Source organism: Garra rufa, chromosome 7 (genome assembly GCF_049309525.1).
Source record: "Garra rufa chromosome 7, GarRuf1.0, whole genome shotgun sequence".
NCBI lineage: Eukaryota > Metazoa > Chordata > Actinopteri > Cypriniformes > Cyprinidae > Garra > Garra rufa.
This window is the reverse complement of record NC_133367.1, coordinates 14,608,621-14,629,474: the sequence shown is the minus strand read 5'-3', so window position 1 is coordinate 14,629,474 and position 20,854 is coordinate 14,608,621. Positions and strand designations below refer to the sequence as shown.

Sequence of the window (20,854 nt, the reverse complement as noted above, 5' to 3'; positions counted from 1 at the left end):
AAATATACCCATGCTACTTAAGCCTGGGTCACATATAACAAATGACACTGCTGGAGCTCCGCCTAGTGGCTGTAAGTAGTAATATATTTTTAAATGTAGAAATAGGTTCACTATAGTATAAGGTTCCATTTAGTTTTCTTAATTCATGTTAATCACGTATGTTGCCTTTAAATAATTTAAGTGTTACGTCTGCTAGTGTATCAGGCTTTGTGAACTCAGTGAATCCCATATACAACTACTATATTTGAATTGTAATGTTTAATGACATTATTAGAGTGAACAGTAAAACAGAAAATTCTTTAAAATAAAATAAGAAAATTCATTAAAGATTGTAAGAGTCATTTCGAAGGGTGCAACAGAAACAAGATCTTATGAAATCATTCCCTACCATCATTTGTGTTGCTAATTATTATTTTGTTTAGCATAATTATAATTACAGTGTTTAATGTGTTTAATTTGGTAGATCGATCAAAATTATGTAAAAAAAATGTAAATCAATTAAACATAATCTGTTAAAAAATAGCATTAGTATTAATTATTTTTTAGATTATACCAGTAACCTTCAGCAGACATATCTTGAAGTAAACCTTCTGCTCAGTTCATACTGTTGGTCTGATTTTACTCCATGGGTCTGATAAAGATACTCGTTCTCTTCTGTCCTGTTCAGCTCACTTCTTGTAGATCTGATGTCATAAACCAGCACAGCAACAGCAGCCACGCCCACCAGAGCAGAGATAACCAATCGGATTACAGTTTCAGTAAATCCACAACAGTGGATGCAGTCTGTAATGAAAAAAAGCACTCAAATAGAATTGTGCATTTATTTTTCGTCCAAATACACGTACGGCATTCACAAACCTTGTGCATACTTGCATGCACATTTTCCTTCCTCAGCTAACTAACATTAGCTGGAATCGCATGGGCTAACATAAATAATTCTAATTCATTTTTAGGACTCCCTAAGAAATCTGTGTGATTATGTGATACTTTCTACGTAATGGTTTTCGCACTGAGTGCTAATGATCTCTAGAGCAGCAGAGGAGCATGGGATACAACCCCCCCCCCCCCCAAACCGCCCTGAAGACACTCTTCACTTCTCTGTCACTCTTCTGCAGTCTGTTCTCTGTTCCTGCTAAATAAGAAAATGCACGCAAATGCACTCAACCCTAATATACAAACAGGTCATGCTGTGTATCTGTAAATACAATGTAAGTTTTGATAAAAGCCTTTTTGCAGAATTATATGCTGTCAATTATTCTGCAGTATCATGATTCGACACCATGTTTAGCCCAATGTCTCCACAAACTAAAGATCTGGTCACACCAACAACGATAATAGCATGAACTATATTATTTTCCATACCAAAACACAATGTCATGTTTATTCTAAGCACATTCTGCAGTTTTGTCATCTGTTACTCTTAAAGGATAACTGTTGCCAAAATGCAACCTGGGCTGTTTTTTTTTTTTTTTACTGTAAACGAGTCAAACTTATACCTAAAAGCATAATTGTGACAAACGAGCCGTTTTTGAGATTGACCGTGATTTCGTTTTGTGGTCAATGGCCGGTGAATGGGAGTACTAGGGGCATTACTTTGAGCGCATCAAAATCGATATTTTTACAACACTAAGAAGGCTCGACACACCATGAAACTTTGCTTGAAGTATCGCCTGGGTCTCTACACATGAACTCGAGCATTGAGAAGATTGCTTGTGTACACAGAGTTTACTAAAAAGAACGTTTTTGAACAACTCACTTTCACTGTTTGGGTTTCCGCTCGCAGCCATCTTGCCAGTCAAGAAGTGTCGATCTCCGAACGCGAAGATGGATAGCTCCTAAAGCATATTTCCATATAAATGCATGGCTAATTCGTTGTTTTGTCGCAAATGAAAAACAATATTAACCTTCTAGTTGTAAAAAGAGCCTCATATAAGCCTAATATTTCGTCCTATGGAGTCCAATCATTCGCGTTCGGAGATCGACACTTCTTGACTGGCAAGATGGCTGCAAGCGGAAACCCAAACAGTGAAAGTGAGTTGTTCAAAAACTTTCTTTTTAGTAAACTCTGTGTACACAAACAATGTTCTCAATGCTCGAGTTTGTGTAGAGACACAGGCGATACTTCGAGCAAAGTGTCATGGTGTGTCGAGCCTTCTTAGTGTTGTAAAAATATCGATTTTGATGCGCTCAAATTTATGCCCCTAGTACTCCCATTCACCGGCCATTGACCACGAAACGAAATCACGGTCAATCTCAAAAACGGCTCGTTTGTCGCAATTATGCTTTGAGGTATAAGTTTGTCTCGTTTACAGTAAAAAAAAACAGCCCAGGTTGCATTTTGGCAACAGTTATCCTTTAATGCTTGAGATTATTACAGTTGGGTGGGTTCTGATTGGCTGTCAGTGTTTTTATCATTTATCAGCTGGAAAATAAATCTGAAAGTGATTCCAATGGTGTAGTTTCTTGATACTGTTATTGTGGTGTATAGTTGTGGTGTGGACTCTTCACTTAAATATAGAACTGTTTTATCGTTCTAGGTTTGAACAGACCTTAACAGTGGATTTTAGCTTTTGCACTTTCACATTGACATACTTGAACACATTCAACAGAGTTCTGCTTTGTAAACAAACACTAATATCACAACGTGACATACCTGAACTTTCAGTAATGTTGGCATCCTCAATCCAGTTTATGGTTGAATTGTTCACAGAACAGCTGGACGACATACAGTTTGAGATTGATGATCTTTCTGATAATGAAGAATTTTGTGGATTTTGCATTTTGAATGGAATTAAACCCATCAATATCATAAAATATGGATTCAAGGAATATTGAAAATATTACGCTGTAATACTCACCATAGACAGTAACATCATAATTCATGTAGCTGGTTTCTTTGCTGACAATTGTTAGTTGATAGAGTCCAGAGTCTGTGGTTTTGGTGTTTGTGATGGTGAGAGATCCAGTTTGATCCAGCTGCAGTCTGTCTTTGAATCTCTCATCGTATGTAGAGCTAGTCTGCATGAGTCTGTTGGCTTCAGCTATTCGAGTGCTTTCAAACCTCCACTGTACCAACAAATATTTCTGTTTTTCAGTAACATCAGTGTGTAAAGAGACAGAATCTCCCTCCATCACTGATATTGACTTCATTTCATGTGCCACATCTAGAGAAACATATTTTGTCACAGATGCAGATTAGCAGAATAATAAGAGAAAAGATATCATGACAGATTTTTGAACTGTTGAACTTTTAAAATCTGTATTGCAGACATTTTCTTTAATATGAATATTGAACGATTTGCAGTAAACACGACTTTAACTCTTATACAAGATGAATAACAATGAAAGTTTAGGAGTTCAGTGTCTTCTTCAATATTGGCTTTCATGTCCAAACAGAAGTGAAACATAAAACACTCATCTCTGGATCAGACTGCTTAAACTTCATTTCGTAGTTCAATTTTCAGTTTCTTAATCACAACAGTTTGTCAACATATTGTAATTTTAATTACAATTATTTAATTTTGTTCTTTTTGTATCTATATTTCAAAGGAATTTTGAAATTAATAGAACATTTTACAATATTGCAATGCCTATAATTCAGATTAAGGGCTGTAATTCTCTTACCATAAACTGTAAGATTGAAACTTATGTAGCTGGTCTCTTGCCTCACAATGTTTAGTTGATAAACTCCAGAGTCTGTGGTTCTTGTGTTTGTGATGGTTAGAGATCCAGTCTGATCCAGCTTCAGTCTGTCTCTGAATCCCCCATCAGCACCATCATACGTTGAGTTGGTTTGTGTGAGTCTGTTGATTTCAGCTATCCGAGTGCTTCCAAACATCCACTGTATTAATAAATATTTCTGTACTTCAGGAACATCAGTATTCAGAGTGACAGAATCTCCCTTAATCACTGACACAGTCTGCATTTCTCCTGTATCAACACCAAATACACCTGGAGAACAAACAGGAACATGTTTTGTCACAGACTAAGGCTGCCCAAAAAGACATTTTCTACTAATAAAAAAAGTTCAAAACAGCAGTAGAAACACAAAAGTTGCAAAATAAAAGATGGAACAAACAGTTCAACGGGCATAAAATGACAGAATAAATAAAATAAAATTTTGAATTTTGAAATTTTGAATAAACTAAACAAACCGAGAATTTGAGCCTTGTATAGGCAATGGGACAAACATTAAATTAAATGTCTGTGCCCCATAGTCAAGGGTCCAATTTGTGTAATTAATAATCAATGTTATAAATCAGAAGTTCTCAAAAGATGACTAAACAAGCACACAAACTAATAATAGCTAACAAGCAGTTATAAAACACATTTTTAACTTACCAACCAGACACAAACACAACGTGAACAAGACAAAAGCATGAACCATGTTTTCTGACTGGTTGCAACCAAAGTAAAACCTTGTAAATGTCTGGAAACTCCTTATTCATTCTGCCAGCAACTAGACGGTTTGGTCACTAGTAGGCGTTCCCACTGCTAGTTGCCTCGTTATGGTCATGAGCGACTTCAGGCTATGCCATGAAAAGTGAATAGACAGTGTTTTCTTATCGCTTATAATAAAGATTAGAATAACATTTTGTTCGCTGCTTTTTTTAATTCATTGGTGGAGTTTGGGGAAGGGCTTAGCGTGGATGATTCAAAAAATAGTTGTGAACAATATAATTTGTTTAACAAAAATTAATGTATAGACCACCACATTCAGGAGATTCAATGTAGATGTCACCGGTGAGTGAAGCATAATTTATTATAATAACAGTATATTTGTTTATGCAACGTTTCTAGTCCTTAAATATGATTGGTTGAGCAGTATTCATAGAGACAGAGCGACACGCGTTATAATCCAAAAACCACGCCCACTGGCGGGGAAAACAATCCAATGCTTTCCATTGACTTTGTATTGTGGGAAGCTGCCTTCTTGTCATTTCTGGCTTATAACAAAAATCAGAACTATGTCTAAAAGCTGCCTAAAATGGCCATGAACCGTTTTTTTCCATTATAAACAATGCATCTATAAAACGTATATAATTTGCATATTAATATGTTTTTGGGGCAACATATATTGAACAAATAAGTGCAATAATGGGAGTAATAATTGTCAAGATTTTCATAATAATATCTAATATTTCATAGCAATATTGAAATATAATTTCTTTCCCTATTCACGTTTCCCAAAATGTGAAATAAACATGCACCAAGTCCTAGTGTCCTTTACAGTGGACATGCATGAAATTAATGTTCTGTTTCAGAAAGTTAAATTTTAATTTGAAACATTACATTTTCATGAGATGTTGTTTTATTAGAAACAATGTAAACATTTTTCAGATTTAAATGATCATTACAAAATATTATCATATTTCCATAAGGTTGTTACATTTGGTCACTAAATTAATGACAGCCATATTTAAAAACCAAGAAGAGGGTGTGATCATGGTGAAACTTTCAAACATTTGATATCTCTGAAAAGCCCTGAATGTGCTGTGCACAGGACACCCAGATTTATATCGCTTTATATTGATTTGCATCACTAAAAACGTGTCCTGTACAGAGGACAAAACTCCATAGCTGGTAGTCAGGAGGATATAATTGTACATGTGTGTTTTTAGGATGTCATTAAAATCATTAAAATTAAAATAAAGCAAGCTGTCCACTATGCTGGGATACTTCTGAAGTGTCACTACAGAAATGATCAAACAAACTGTATAAACTGGATGCATCAAAATTAACGTTCCTTTACACTTCCATTTATTTGTCTTCTTGTTGGCAGACTCAAGTGCATGTCAGAAACTGAACTAAATCTGTATAATGTATCAGTGTAGGTAAATGTCAGCTGCTAAGCAATTGAATTGAATAGAGTAGGTGTGGTTAAATGTTTGTCAATAGAAGCAGGCATAAGGAACAACCAGAAACACGACAACGATCTGACAACACAATGGAAACAGCACACGCATTAAATAGCTGAGCTAACGAGCCGCAGCTGAAGCAAAATCAGACATCCACACACACCCATCCCGACACAGGTACAATGCAACGAGTGCGTGAACCCATGAACCGTGACAGAAAAAAGACCTCTCATATGTCAAAAGATCAAGGCAAATTTGATTTCTCACCTCATAATTCTTTTAAATCAGTTTCTATACTTCCATATTCAAGGACCCCTGCTCTATTGCCAATCCATAATAAATCCCGGTTTATAATACATAATAAAAACATTCACAAGATCAATCAACAAATTTGTGAAGTTCAGAGAACAAAACAAAGGCATGAACCATATTCCCTGGACATTTGCCCACCACTCTAATAAATAATAATAATAATAAAAGCTTAAAAAAAGGTTAAATCATTCATAAGAAAAATATAACAGAACATGTAATTACTGCTTCTCATAAATACGAAATAGCCTCTCAGAAAAAAAGTGATTTTGTAAATGTAAAACAATAAAGACCACAGAGATAAATGAAGACATGACGGTATACTCACTCTACAGCCACAATCAGGGGCGGGGCTATTGTTAAACGTGTATGCAATTTTTGTGAGGTATTCGCACTTTTAGCCACTTGGGTGCGGCAGGCTTATGAACGACGAGCACAGTGGAGATTAGATAAAAAAATATATCTAAATAATTTCAGTTGATTGATCTGTATTAGCTAGCCTCAATCTTCGCAGCTCTACAAAAGCAGAGATGATGTTACTGCTGTCTCTTTTCTTGTTGCTTTTGGGCGGTAAGTGGATTTAAGCTTGGAAGACTAAATTATTTTTAGTTTCGTTTTAGACATCCGCTGTGCAACAAATGCAAGCGCCTTGATTAAATTAAATTAAGATATACCCATGTTGCAACGTAATTCCTTTTAGACGTTTACAGTGTTGCGCATCACACACGATTCTGTTGAGCTTAGCTTCAGTGGTGGACGAAGTACACAAATCAAGTACTTGAGTAAAAGTACAGAAACGTATAAATAATTACTGCAGTAAAAGTACTCCTTTTTATAAATAAATATTACTGCAGTAAAAGTACTCCTTTTTCAGTTTTACTCAAGTGAAATTACAAAAGTACCAATAGGTTAAAGAATGTAATATATAATATATATTTACATAATTATATACATTCTATATATATTTATATTTTATTATCTTACTGATCAAAATACCTAGCCTATATGGATTCAATATATTTTTGCTGTTAATATGAACTATGTTGACGAGAGTCATGTAGTAATGTTCACTGTGAAGCTTACAATGCGGTGTAGCCTACCTGAGAGAAAACAGATTTGACCATCTAATTTCACCAGTTTAAAGCTTGTTGTTTTGCAGAAAATCACAGTTTTATATGATATGAGAATAAGGCCTGCAGTTAGGAAGAACATTTTAATGAAAATATAATTATATTTTCATAATATTTTTTTTTTCTCAATTCTTGTCAGTGATATAAAAACACCCCCGGACTAATGCCCCCAGAGGGCATCACTTCCCACTTTGATATAACTGTAGTTACCATGTTCGGAACATCACATCCTTTCTTTTTTCCTCAGATGTAAAGGTGATTGAATAAAAATATTTGGACCTTTAATTACCTCAACCTATATAGCACCAGCAAGCTTGTTAGCTAGACAGTTAGCATCAGCTAACACTACTTACTTATTTTCAGTATGGTTAAAGATTCATATCTGTCTACTTGTCTATAACGTTAGTTGACCCAAACAATTTAAAAACTGATACCGTAAACAATTAAAAACAGATGTTGCATAGGACTAAATGCATAGCATTTTTATAAAGCTCAAAGTTAACCAGTTCTCTCTAACGATTGATATGAACAGATGCTAACATTGTTATCTATTATGTGAAACACAAACACTTCTGCTAAAATCAAAAAAAAAAAAAAAAAAAAAAAAATGGCAGGCTGGGGTTTCATAACCCTTTAAAGACTTTTGATTTAATCTTCGTGAAAGTCCTTCTACGCGTAACAATGACAGAAGACCGGACCTATAAGTGAAGCGGCGTGTTTCCCTGTATTTTTTTATTTTTATTTTTTCAGTTTTTGTTTTGTGAAATGGATGATCCTGCCATCCTCATCCTCCTGCTGGAGCAGGTGGGTCGCTTTCTCGAGGACCACACAAATTACTTTGTGTTCCTAGCCAACCTCACACACTACCCAGACTGCCTCTGCTCTAACTGGACTGAACACCACTACATGAGCGCAGTCATCCAGGGATGGTTCTCGAGAGAGCCTCACCGCATTTCATCGAGTGGGTGCTGGTTTCCTGCAAGTCAAATCTGACCAGAGCCCAGGCCACCATCACCCCGCTACGTGGAGCTGCCCGAGCCCACTGCAGATGGAGAGCCAGGGCATGGCGCAGTCACTGAGCCATCGCCATCAGGAGCAACAGAGCTGATGATCGCCCTGGAGCCTGAGGCCCAAACTTGACCAGGTCAAAGAGCCGACAGCACAAGCGACAGTGGATACAGTTGTTGAGATTGTAGGGGCAATGGAAAGCCCCGCCCACGGTGCCACTGCTGGGGGTGAGCACGATTTGGACCTGGGAGATTTAATTAACTTTCTTTCAGAGATACCCGTCTTTCAGTCTTCACCCAAAATACACCACACAACCTCCCTCTCCTGCCTCCTCTCATTAACCTGTTCCCTTCCTCAATGCCTTCTCTGCTGGATCCCGTCAGCCCCTCAGCTCACCGTCTGTGGCGTGGGCTTGCCGTGGGTCTGCCTATCTCCAGCTCCATTGCCGTTGAGGATCCCTTGTCCCCACCTCCCGCCTCTGAGGCCCAGACTACACCTTAATCCTCACCATCCCACATCCACTCCTTTGTCCTCTTCCTAACCCTCCTCCGTCTCATTCTTTTCTCTGCAGAGCAAAGTCACGCCTTCCTGGAGGGGGCAAACTGTCACACCCCAGGACTGTTTGTGTTGGTTTCTCACTTATGTGCCCAAATTTGGTTGTTCCTGTTCCTGTCCTCGTTGTGTCGTTATTAGTTAACCCTGTTCACTTTTGTCTTAATTAGTATATCATTCTTACCTGTCTATATAAGTTGTATTCAGTTCAGTGTTTCTTCATCCGGTCTTGTCGTGTGTGTTTTATACCTTCCTGTTTCGAATTAGCTTGTGCATTACTTTTAGAAACTTTTGATTTCATCTTCACCTCACCCCTAGTAACCGTGACAATATAAACTTAACTGTGACAATATAAACTTGCAATTGTGAAAAATAAAGTCAGAATTTTAGACAAGGACAACTCACAAAAGAGTGCTCTTATGAATTGCTGGATATAGGCCTGAACTCGCAATTGTGACTTATTTCTCACAGTCTTGCCTTTTTTTACAATCACAAGTGTATTGTGGCTAAAAATTCACAATTGTGAGTTTATATCATGCAATTTTAAGAAAAAAGTCAGAACTGCAGGTTTATATCTTTAAACTGTGAGAAAATAAAATAGGATTACAAGATGTAAACTCACAATTGTGAGAAAAAGGTCAGAATTGTTTGAATGCAAATTTGTTTGTCTTTTTTTATTATTATTGATTGCCCAAACAAACTTCCATAGGCTTAGGTTTTCTAAGCAAAGCTACTCTTTAAGTTAACAGGCATTTTCTCCATTAACAGACATTTCTGGTAAGTGAAAATAGAAGATTTTCCAAATTTATTCTTACATACACTGTTTACATCTGTGCTGGTAATAAACATAGTTCAATGAGTGTAGAAGGTTACAGTAATGTTTAGCTAATATTATGAAGTAACCCTTTTGGACCACAATATCTGACACATTTCAGAAGTCATGGTTACTGTAATGATCACTTTTATATTTTAATATTTACATTTTTTACATCTTTTATCGGAACAGTAATGCTGTATCTGTCTCAGACAGTGTTTGCATTTGAAATGGAGGTTTGTATACTATCAGATTAAGCTATAATTATTCATTTGTGTTTTGCAGGTGTGTTTAATGCACATACAGATGAGACAGTGTCAGTGATAGAGGGAGATTCTGTTACTCTGCAAACAAATCTTACTGAGGTACTGAACGATGACACGATATTGTGGCTGTTTGGACCCAAAGACTCTGTCATATCTCAAATAACGAGAAAGGATGGTCTGACTTCATTTTTTGTCACTGCCGATGGAAAATTTAGAGGCAGATTGCAGGTGGATCAAAAGACTGGATCGCTCACCATCAGAAAGACCAGAATCAAACACTCTGGACAATATAAACTCACCATCTCTAGAAAAAAGACTACAACAGAGATATTTAATGTTAATGTCATAGGTTAGTATCCCACAAGATCGCATACTGTGAAAGCAGTGTTAAAATATTCCAACTCTGATTTGATTATTTTCCAGCCATGGCTGGTGAGACGGATGGAGTGAAGTCAGTGTCAGTGATGGAGAGAGATGCTGTCATTCTACAGTGTGATTTTTCTGGAGTACAGAGAGATGATCTGATCGTGTGGAGGTTTGGAGATAAAGGCATTCTCCTGGCTAAAATTGATGTAGAAACTAATGAGACCTCATTAAACAATGCTGATGAGAGATTCAGAGACAGACTGCAACTCGATGAAACTGGATCTCTGACTATCAAGAACACAAGATCCACAGACTCTGGACTTTATGAACTACAAATCAGAGGCAGTGAGAGCTCACAGCGATTCCTTCTTTCTGTCAGTGGTAAGTGCAAGTCTTTCAAAGTATTGACTTATAGATTAGGTCAGTGATTAGATACTTGGACTAATTAAGAACACTTGCCCCCTGTTTCACAGACAAGGCTTAAGCCTATTCCTAGACTAAAATGTCTGAGCTGTTTCAACTGAAACAAAATTGCACTGACTGATCTTAAAATATATCAGTCCCTTTGTTTTGTCTCAAGATGCACACCAGCAATGATTTTTTTCCTAAGCATGTTTATAAAAATGACTTAAATGTCCTAATTGAACTATGGCCTAATCCTGGCTTGGTCTAAGCCCTGTCTGTGAAACTGGACCTTGGTGTTCCTAGAGTAACTTAGAGTAACAGATTAAACTAAACTGATATAGTTGCAGATACAGATCATTTTTTAACAATTAAGGGCTGAGTAATTTGCTGATGTGATGTTTTTCAAAGAAAAAAATAAGGTTAAAGTTTAAATTGCACAAAAGTTGATACACGATTTCAGTGTTGTTATAGTTAAATAAAGCTAAAATTATTGTGGTAGTTGAAATAAAGCTGAAATGAAATAAATTATTTAAATAGGGGGGAAATGGTGTAGAAACAATTTTCACTTTTGAAATGTTCACAAATTGCTGGTAAATATCACTGTAGTGACCAAAGGACTTCATTTGTATTTTCTGTATTTTCAGATAATCATATTCACTATCTCAGAATCAGAATAAGAGCTTTACCAAGTATGTTTAAACACAAGTCTCTCCTTAGCTGTTCCAGATTCAGGTCTGTCTTCAGATCTAATAGCAGGGATCGTTGTTGCTGCTCTGATTGGGGTTGCAGTGGTATGTTCTGTTGTGATTTACTATCGCCGCAAGATCTCTGAACTACAAAAACAAGTAGGTGAGTATTACAGCTGATACAGCAAGAGGAAAACTCTAAGCTTTATTAAACAAGAAAAATATGTGTATATGCATGCTTTTTTAATTTGAAGGTAAATGTTATTGTTAAATCAAAATCTTTGCATGACAATGTGCATATGCCAAATTCATGTGACAGTGCATCAACATTACCATACAAATAATGGCAAATTTAATGTTGCCAAAAGTTTTAATTATCCCAGGAATTACTGTACTCACTGTAATGGGGGGTTTGGGATTTGGTTTTGTTTCATGTTCATGTTTTCATGTCTTTTATTTTGAAGTTTAGCCATGTTCTTCGTCTATTCTCTAACAATTGTCCACTGAAGACGAGCATTGTGAGAACACAAGTGTTCCTTGAAAAAACACTTTTTTTTTTCTACACAAGTGCAAATTCCATAATCCAAAACAAACAAGACTGTTCCTTGTCTAGTCTTGCTTCCTTTGCCCTCATGTATTCATTGGTTCCTCAGTTCAATGTGTCATGTTTCATTGGTTTATGTCTTGATTCTCTGTTCTGTTTGTTCATTGGTTGCTATGGTCTTGTTCCTTGTTTCCCATTTGTTGGTTCTTGTCATGTGACCTGCTTTGTTTAGTATAAATAGCCCTTCTGTTTCTATTGTTCTTTGCAGTATATATTGATGTATGTACCTGCTGTTTGGTGAGTCTATGTTTCAAGTCAAGTCAAGTCAAGTCAAGTCAAGTCAAGTCAAGTCAAGTCTGTTTATGTCAAGTTTGTCAGGCCAAGCCTTTGTCTTGCCTTCAGTGCACTATTTTTACAGAATAGACAAGGAACATAGCTAAACTTCAAATTAAAAGACATGAAAACATGAAACAAAACCAAATCCAAACCCCACATTATGCTCACCTTCAAGCCATCCTTTATATGTATATGTATATGTATATGTAGATGTATATGATCTTATTTCAGATTAACATAATCTGAGTTATATAAAAAATATCCTGGCTCTTCTAACCTTAGAGTTGGGAATGTTATTTGTGGAATTGCAAATTTGGTATAAATACAAATGTCAAGTCTACTTTATCATATTGTATACATTTTAATGACAACAGTTAAACAGTATAAATGTACCTTTTGTCACAGTGAAAGTGATGTAGAATTTTTTTGTAAAGTTTAGCTTGATCTCATGAAAACATTTCACTGTGCAGAACCAACTGAAGAGGAGAAACTGTCAGTGGCAGATGGAGATTCTATTACTCTGGATCCTAAAACTGACCTACAGACAGATGATAAGATACAGTGGTGGTATCACGACAACAGTGATCTAATTGCTGAAATCAGTGGAGATATAAAGACATATGAGGGTTTTGATGAAAGATTCAGAAGCAAACTTATGCTGGAAAAGACGGGATCTCTCACCATCAGTAACATCATGACTATTCACTCTGGACTCTATATACTAAAAATCAGCGGCAAAACCAGAAAAGTCAACAAAAGATTCGTTCTTACTGTCACAAGTGAGTAGATCAATGATACTGCACTGTGGGAATAGATTAGATAATCTAAATTTAAGACTACATTGAAATTTGAATTACTGACACTATTAAGTAACAATGTGTGACAGAATCAAAATTCTTGTTTCTTCTGAATCCTTGCTTTAAGCCTAAACAATATTGAGTCAAATGTATATGATTATCTGAAAACTTAATCCTATATTCTAATTTGTTTAAATAACTACAAATCCCTTTCAGGCTGTTTGTCAGACCACCACCATAGACCATGCTAGCATTTAAGAGATTAACGTGTAACCACAGAATAATACATTTTTTAAAGCATTTTTTTTCTATCAGTTTCCATCCATTTGAACAGAAATAAATTCATTCAAATGCATTTATCTAGTTATTTTGGATAACTTTGGTGTACTTATAGTTGGCCTATAGTTTTATATCAATTGTATGAATCTGATTATAATCTAATTATAGATTATTTAATGTTTGTTTAAATTTAATATACCCCAATAAAAAACTTTTTTTTAAATATTTTGCCTGATATTATTAAATATATTCCTGTCCATTAATTGATTTACAGGTATGTGCCAAAAAATTTGAATATCGAGGGAAAGTCTATTTATTTCAATAATTTGTTTCAAAAAGTGAAACTTGTATGCTATATTAGTTCACTACACACAAAGTGAAATATTTCAAGCCTTTATTTGTTTCAATTTTAATGATTATGGATTAAAGATAAAAAACACAAAATGTTTACTGTTGTGAGTAATGTGATCATATATATATATATATATATATATATATATATATATATAACATATGTGACCCTGGACCACAAAACCAGTCTTAAGTCGCTGGGGTATATTTGTAGCAATAGCCAAAAACTGATTTTTCTTTTATGCCAAAAATCATTAAGAAATTAAGTAAAGTTCATGTTCCATGAAGATTTTTTTGTAAAATTCGTACTCTAAAGATATCAAAATGTAATTTTTGATTTGTAATATGCATTGTTAAGAACCTAATTTGGACAACTTTAAAGGTGATTTTCTTAGTCTTTTTGATTTTTTTGCATCCTCAGATTTCTGATTTCAAACAGATGTATCTCAGCCAAATATTGTCCTATCCTAACAAACCATACATCAATAGAAAGCTTATTTATTGAGCTTTCATATGATGTATAAATCTCAGTTTTGTCAAATTTAACCTTATGACTGGTTTTGTGGTCCAGGGTCACATATATTATGATCACATTACTCACAACAGTAAACATTTTTCATTTGTTTTAATCCAACAGTAAGAGGAAGTGATATTTTGTTTGAAAGTCCATTGTGTCAAATAGGCTATAGCATTTGCTGCTTCTATTTAATTATTAGTTTTAGATAATATATTTCTTGTAGATATGGTTAACCAAACCCAATCAAAATTAAAGCTGCAAGCAGCGATGACCGGGCCCTCGCTGTCTGTGCAGTCGCCATCCCGATAGCATCAGGAAAACGGTGCCCAGTTGGCACATGCATTCACAGTAACCCTTTGGACTAACCCTAACTGTCTCTCCTCCTCTCTGACTCTTTCTCTTACCACCCGTCCCCCCTCCTTACACTCAGCCACTTACCACACAAACACACACATAGAGTGCAGAGCAGAGTGAGATCAGATATGTTTTTTAATTTTCTTTCATTCGTGGAGTTTTGTAAAATTATGAAATGAACTGTGTTTGATCAGAATGAATAGTTATTTGTATGAAAAAAGATTCAAAGAGTTAGGATGCTGCACTTTAAATATATAATAAATCATTGAAAATTGAAAATGGAAAATGAAATTCTAAGCACGCTATCTGCCTTAAAAACACAGGAAACAAATATTTGAATGTATTTTTTATTTTTATTTATTTGCCATGGCAACAGCATTTGATGCATCAGGGACGCCTTTACAGACTCTCGTCGGCCGTGTTTTTGCATTATTCTGATGAAGTTTGAAGAAAATCGAGTACAAATATATTGTTCGTTGTTCGTTCGTGTTTGTTAGTTCATTAACCATTGTTAACAAAAGAGACCCTATTTTAAATAGTTACCATGTTTTATGATCTACAACCATTTTTAAATATTATTTTAATGATCTATAAGCATCTGTGAAATAATTATAAACAAATATATTAAAAATAAATACATATTAACTTAGTTGATGTATTTGTTTCTCATTCTAATTAAGTGAACTGAGCAGTATAGTGTCATACCTATAAGATTTTTTTATTCTATCAGTGAGAGTGTATATATGTATATAAATCATATAATTTTTCCTTAAAAGATTAAAAAAAGATTTTAATGCTCTTTAAGCACCTATACAAAATAATTATGTAAAAGTACATTGACGGTACAGTATATATCAACTGATTCTATGGATTATTTTCATTCTTATACACTGAGAATGAGCTAAATAGCATTAGAGGCAAACGATTCCTTATTTTATGAGGACCTCTAGTGTTCATCCCTGGTACTAGAGCTTTAATCTGACAAATTTATATGACACTTTTAATGTTTTTGGGGCCTCTGAGCATGACAACATTTTGAAACTACACGTATTTCCTAAGAATTTCTTGTTCTTTATATGTAAAAAGTTTTGATGAGTTAGAATAATGCAATTTAAAGATATATGGAAATAACTCTTCATCTTTTTTACTGTTACTTTCATAAATCACCACATCAACACCATTCAAGATATCCCAAAGCCGTTCACAATTTAACATCTTCAGTATCTTGGCATCATGTTGACAAAGTTTGGTGTGCACTGTCTGATTCTGCTATGAGTGATATGAATTTATTCACAGCTATATTTTTCCAAAAATCCACATTCAAATCAAAATAGCTGACTTCCTGTTGGTCGTAGCTAATGGGTGTAAATTAGAAAGTTGTCCGGCTTGATGAGACCAATATACCGACCAAGTTTGATGTCTGTAGCTACAACTAACCCTCCAACTTTTGTCAAAAGGTGGCGCTATAGAGTGTCTCCAACAAATCACCACATCAACACCGTTCAAGATATCCCAAAGCCGTTCACAATATAGGGAACATTTTCCCTATATTCTGAGGATGATGATAAGAACATGTAATTCATGATGATAACAAAATGTTATTATTGCTTGCTTTACGTCCACCACTTCTGCTTAAATGTCATCGTAAGCTATCTGTTCCATTTGTGTGTGGACATTGCTTTGCAGGTGACTCCTGTTATAAGATATCACTTTTAAGCGCTACATAACTAAGAAAGAATAATAATAATAATAATAATAATAATAATAATAATAATAATAAAAGAAAGAATCAATTAGGAAAACTGTGCCCAGTTGGCACATGCATTCACAGTAACCCTCAGTCAGTTGGATTTAAAGTTTACAGAATTGAAAGGGTTAGACTTTAAAATCAACACACAGACACATACACACAATATATACAATTTTGCCATCCAGTTTCATTTGTTAACATTGTTGTTGAACAAAAATTAAACAGCATTTATTAATGTTAATTAATATTATGCTAAAAAAAGTATTCATATATTGTTTAAAGGTAAATTAGTATCTTTTAACATTACATTGTGTACAGCAATACACAATAAAGTGCTCTATAAACGCTTAATTCTTTCAAAATATCTTTAAAAATCAAGTTGAGTATTTTAATGGGGCGATATATATATAACTGATCTTAAAATGATGGTTTTCAGATGTTTTGAAGAGATAACAGCAAAGTTTGTTTTGTTGTCAAAGTTTGTCTTGAAATTATTAATTATTATAATTTTATATTTAATAAATAACACTATGCAAATATTGTCTACAATGAAGATAAATCACTCATGCTTAAAAGTTGTATTTTTCTTAATCTTTTGCTATGTGACTGAATAGGACAAGTTCATGGTATAGTTCAGTAAAAAATAAATAAAAAAACAACAACTGCAAAATACAAACAATGAAAGACTTAATGACCCTTTATATTTTCTCAAAATATCAGACTCTCAAAGATCAGACATATTTATGTAATTAAAGTACATATATGTGCATTTCTTCCTCAAAGATGGTCTGTAGGATGGCTCTCTACTCTGTCACCCTCTCTGCCTGTCACCCCTCCCCCCTGCAATAATGAGCTTCTCTGTGCCTGACTGAACGCACATACATACAGTAGAGACATTCACCCAGAGTGACAGCAGGTTTCTGATTTCGTTTTTTAATTTTCATTAATTCATTGAAGCTTGTAGAAAATTTATATTAACAGCACTTGCTCAGAATGATTAGATCTCTGTGTGAAAAAAGTTGTAAAGAGTTTGGATGCTGCACTTTAAAGATATAAAAAAAATGACGGTTATGTTTTTTACTACATCTTTAAAAAATCACCACGTCAACACCGTTCAAGATATCCAATATCCGCTCGCAATTTAACATCTTCAGAATCTTCTCTTCATGTTAAAAAAGTTTGGTGTGAATAGCTGGTTGTTCTTAGAAGAAGTGCGAATTTGTTTACAGCCTGATTTTTCCAAAAAAACACATTCAAATGGAAATATCCGGCTTCCTGTTGGTCTTAGCTAATGAGTTTAATTTAGAAAGTTGTCCAGATTGATGAGAACAATATATGTACAGAGTTTGGTGACTGTAGGAAAAACTAACCCCCCAACTTTTGTCAAAAGATGGCGCTATAGAGTGCCTGCTCCACGCCCATTTATGATCTTTTGCCAGTGTCTAACTATCATTAATATTGATGTGTGTGTTGAGTTTCATGAAATTCTTAGCATGTTATCTGCCTCGAAAAGACAGGAATCTAATTTTAAAGTTTGACACGTTGCCATGGCAATAGCATTTGATTTATCATCGACCCCTTTACATATTCTTATCGGCCGTGTTTTGACATGATTTTGATGAAGTTTAAAGAAAATCAAGTAAAATTAAGAGGCTGATTTCAAAGCATTTTGAAAATGACACGCTTCCTGCTGCCAGTTGGTGGCGCTATAACTTTGACTTATAATAGTCACATTTATGGAATCGGCATCATACAACGAACAATCTGGTGAAGTTTCATCAGAATCCGGTAATGTGTGCAACAGTTATTAGACACTTCCTGTTTCTCATTTCTCGCCATAACTTTGTCGCCTTGCCACGGCCAAACCGTTCGAGATATCAAAAATCCCCTCGCAATTTAGCGTCCACAATGTCTTGAGATCATGCTGACCGAGTTTGGTGACAATCGTATGGAAATCCTGGGAGGAGTACGTTAAATTCCAGAGCATGCGCTTTTTACACAGCCTTAAATATCTCACTTCCTGTTGCGTTGAGAAAATGACATAGAGTACAAAAGTTGTTCAGCTCAATGAGTTCTATATGTGTACCGAGTTTCATATGTGTACGTTCAAGTATGTGTGCTATATGGCCCTCAAAATTCCAGGGGGCGCTGTAGAGTCCCCTTGCCACGCCCCGGTACCAGCCTCTGTGGCGTCCTGATGGCCGCAGATTCCGACATGTGTGCAAATTTTCAAGAGTTTTTGAGTATGTTAAGACCCCCTTAAGTGCCCGGAAGGTTAACAAAAAAAAAAAAAAAAAAAATAAGAATCCTTAGGAAAACAAGAGGGCCTTCGCCCATTCTGGGCTCGGGCCCTAATAAAGTCATCTGTGAATATGCCAAACTGGGTTAAAATATTAATAAACAAAACTAATTTACATTTTTGTGTTTCTCCTGTATTTCTGTTTCTGTGTGTTTTGACATATAGTGGAGAACAAGTCAGTGACGGAGGGAGGTTCTGTCACTCTAAAGACTAATACTGAAATACAGAGAGCTGATGAGATACTGTGGACATTTGGAGCTAAAAATTGTCTTGTTGTTAAAGCTGATTCAGAAGTGACTATTGGTAAGAGATTCGCAGGCAGAGTGGAGCTGGACAAGAAGACTGGATCTCTGATCATCAGAAACGTCGAAACGGCAGACTCTGGACATTTTAAACTACAGATCATTAACAGTGAAAACACCGTATTCAGGAGATTCAAAGTGACTGTCACTGGTGAGTAGAACAACATTTATTTTAACAGCTATATATTTATGTACACAATACACTCTTAAAAATAAAGGTTCTTTATGGGCATTTATGTCTCCCTGAAGATTAGATAACATCCATGAAACCTTTCCATTGGAGAAAGGTTCTTAATAGGGTAAAAAGGTTTCATGAAATCGTCACCTTAGAATTATAAGGTTCTATCTGCGTTCTGAGCACTTTTGAGATACTGAGCTTCAAAGTTTTTGTGTTCCACATAGACTTCTGTAGACAGAACCATTTTTGTTTTCTAAAAAAAAAGGCCCCAAATGTACACAGCTTACAAAAGAAACATCAAATAATGTAAATAAATTGTCCCAGAATAAGAATATGTGAATAACTCAATTTTGACAAAAATGTCAGATAGAACCTTATAATTCTAAGGTGACGAAATATAATGAAAGCAATCCCAACAGGAACAGTTCATGTTCAGTTTGTCAATCAATAAAAAAGACAAAACACCAAAGAATGAATATATATATATATATATATATATATATATATATATATATATATGTGTGTAAATAAGGTATACAGCCTAGGACTTAAGTGTGTGATTTCTGTCTTTGAATTTCTGTAATTTTCAGTATAATTATAGGGGCTCTCATCTTCTTTGAGATTAACATCATTTATGATGTACATGCAAAATTGTTTTTCTCTCTTTTCAGTTTCTGTGATTGTCTCTGTATTTTCATTCAGATTCCACAGCAAAACCAAAGAATGAATCAGCGACTGTAGCGATGCCGCTGTTGCATGAAGAGGATGAAGGATGAAGAGGATGGGGGTGGAGTGAATAAGTGATAAAGCCCACCAAAGTCAATCACTGTGACAGCATTTGAGCTCAACAACACATTTCTGATTTTACGAAAGGGAAAAATTAACCAGTGTGGTGTTGAGCCATTAAACTCAGCAACATGTATAACTAGATGAACAGGAAAATGTGTATGAAACTCTTAGTTAACTAAACAACTGGATAATACACATTCCACTTAGTTAAAAAAAAAAAATCGAAATACTTTTCTTCCACTATTAATAACCATTTGTGGAATGTTCTTCAACAAATAACAGTAAAGAACAACAGCAAAAAATAAATAAATCAAATAATAATAAAATATATATTTAGGGTTGCCTTGTTTCTAATCAATGTATTTAATCAAATCCTTTCACATATGATATTAGGGAAAATTACATGTAAATATGCATATGGTTACTGTTTTATGTCTTTTGTAGTGTGCCGTGTTGACTTTAGTGTTTACTGTGAAGCAGTATTTTTTCAATGCATGTATTTTTGTATAGTAACTCCTGATAGACATTTTATATCTCACAACTATTAACTTTCTTTTTGCAATGTTTGATGATAATCACCAAAAAAAGCTATTAATAAAAAAATAAAAAAATGAAACAACAATTATGAATCTCTGTTGCATTTTATATTAAAAATAGTGATCCATTTGTTGTAAGCCATAATTAATGTCTTTTTTTGTTTGTTTGTTTTACTTTGCCTGCCTCCATATTCAGATTATCTATTTAAACTAATGTGTAAATAGCCCACCTTGTTGGCAGAGGCTATTTACACTAACTCCGCCCACCAATCTGTGGTGGCTAGTCAACACTACCAAATACAGCTGATATCTGTTAGCTCAATGGTGCAGTGGGTAGGCTACACTACCTCTCCTATTTTCCACGCGATCGACCCGGGTTGGAATCCGCCTTCTGGCGAACTATTTTTTCTCTTTTTAAATATCATAGC

General features: G+C 35.0%; 2 protein-coding genes across 2 annotated transcripts; one reads left to right on the top strand and one right to left on the bottom strand.

Annotated features, from left to right (window-relative positions):
* Positions 1 to 455: 455 nt before the first annotated feature.
* LOC141338499 (uncharacterized) lies at positions 456 to 4,402 on the bottom strand. Its single transcript, XM_073844068.1, has 5 exons — positions 4,342 to 4,402; positions 3,625 to 3,951; positions 2,859 to 3,164; positions 2,654 to 2,749; positions 456 to 783 (listed from the first exon to the last, which is right to left on the bottom strand). The coding sequence occupies exons 1-5, from the start codon at positions 4,385 to 4,387 to the stop codon at positions 563 to 565; spliced, it is 996 nt and encodes a 331-aa protein (XP_073700169.1). The 5' UTR covers positions 4,388 to 4,402; the 3' UTR covers positions 456 to 562.
* Positions 4,403 to 8,498: 4,096 nt separating this feature from the next.
* On the top strand, positions 8,499 to 19,877 carry LOC141337958 (uncharacterized). The gene is made up of 9 exons (XM_073843531.1): positions 8,499 to 8,532; positions 8,595 to 8,788; positions 8,877 to 8,925; positions 9,957 to 10,286; positions 10,361 to 10,684; positions 11,426 to 11,557; positions 12,745 to 13,053; positions 18,787 to 19,074; positions 19,804 to 19,877. The coding sequence occupies exons 1-9, from the start codon at positions 8,499 to 8,501 to the stop codon at positions 19,875 to 19,877; spliced, it is 1,734 nt and encodes a 577-aa protein (XP_073699632.1).
* Positions 19,878 to 20,854: the final 977 nt, after the last annotated feature.

What these genes read in the sequence shown, in the direction of transcription:
- LOC141337958 (XM_073843531.1), top strand. Translation starts at nt 8,499, where the DNA reads ATGGAAAGCCCCGCCCACGGTGCCACTGCTGGGG. An exon ending in AACTGTCACACCCCAGGACT is followed by an intron (nt 8,926 to 9,956) that starts GTTTGTGTTGGT and finishes TGTGTTTTGCAG; the next exon opens with GTGTGTTTAATGCACATACA. An exon ending in ATTCCTTCTTTCTGTCAGTG is followed by an intron (nt 10,685 to 11,425) that starts GTAAGTGCAAGT and finishes GTCTCTCCTTAG; the next exon opens with CTGTTCCAGATTCAGGTCTG.
- LOC141338499 (XM_073844068.1), bottom strand. Translation starts at nt 4,387, where the DNA reads ATGGTTCATGCTTTTGTCTTGTTCACGTTGTGTTTGTGTCTGGTTG. An exon ending in GTTGTGTTTGTGTCTGGTTG is followed by an intron (nt 3,952 to 4,341) that starts GTAAGTTAAAAA and finishes TTTGTTCTCCAG; the next exon opens with GTGTATTTGGTGTTGATACA. An exon ending in TTATGATGTTACTGTCTATG is followed by an intron (nt 2,750 to 2,858) that starts GTGAGTATTACA and finishes CTTCATTATCAG; the next exon opens with AAAGATCATCAATCTCAAAC.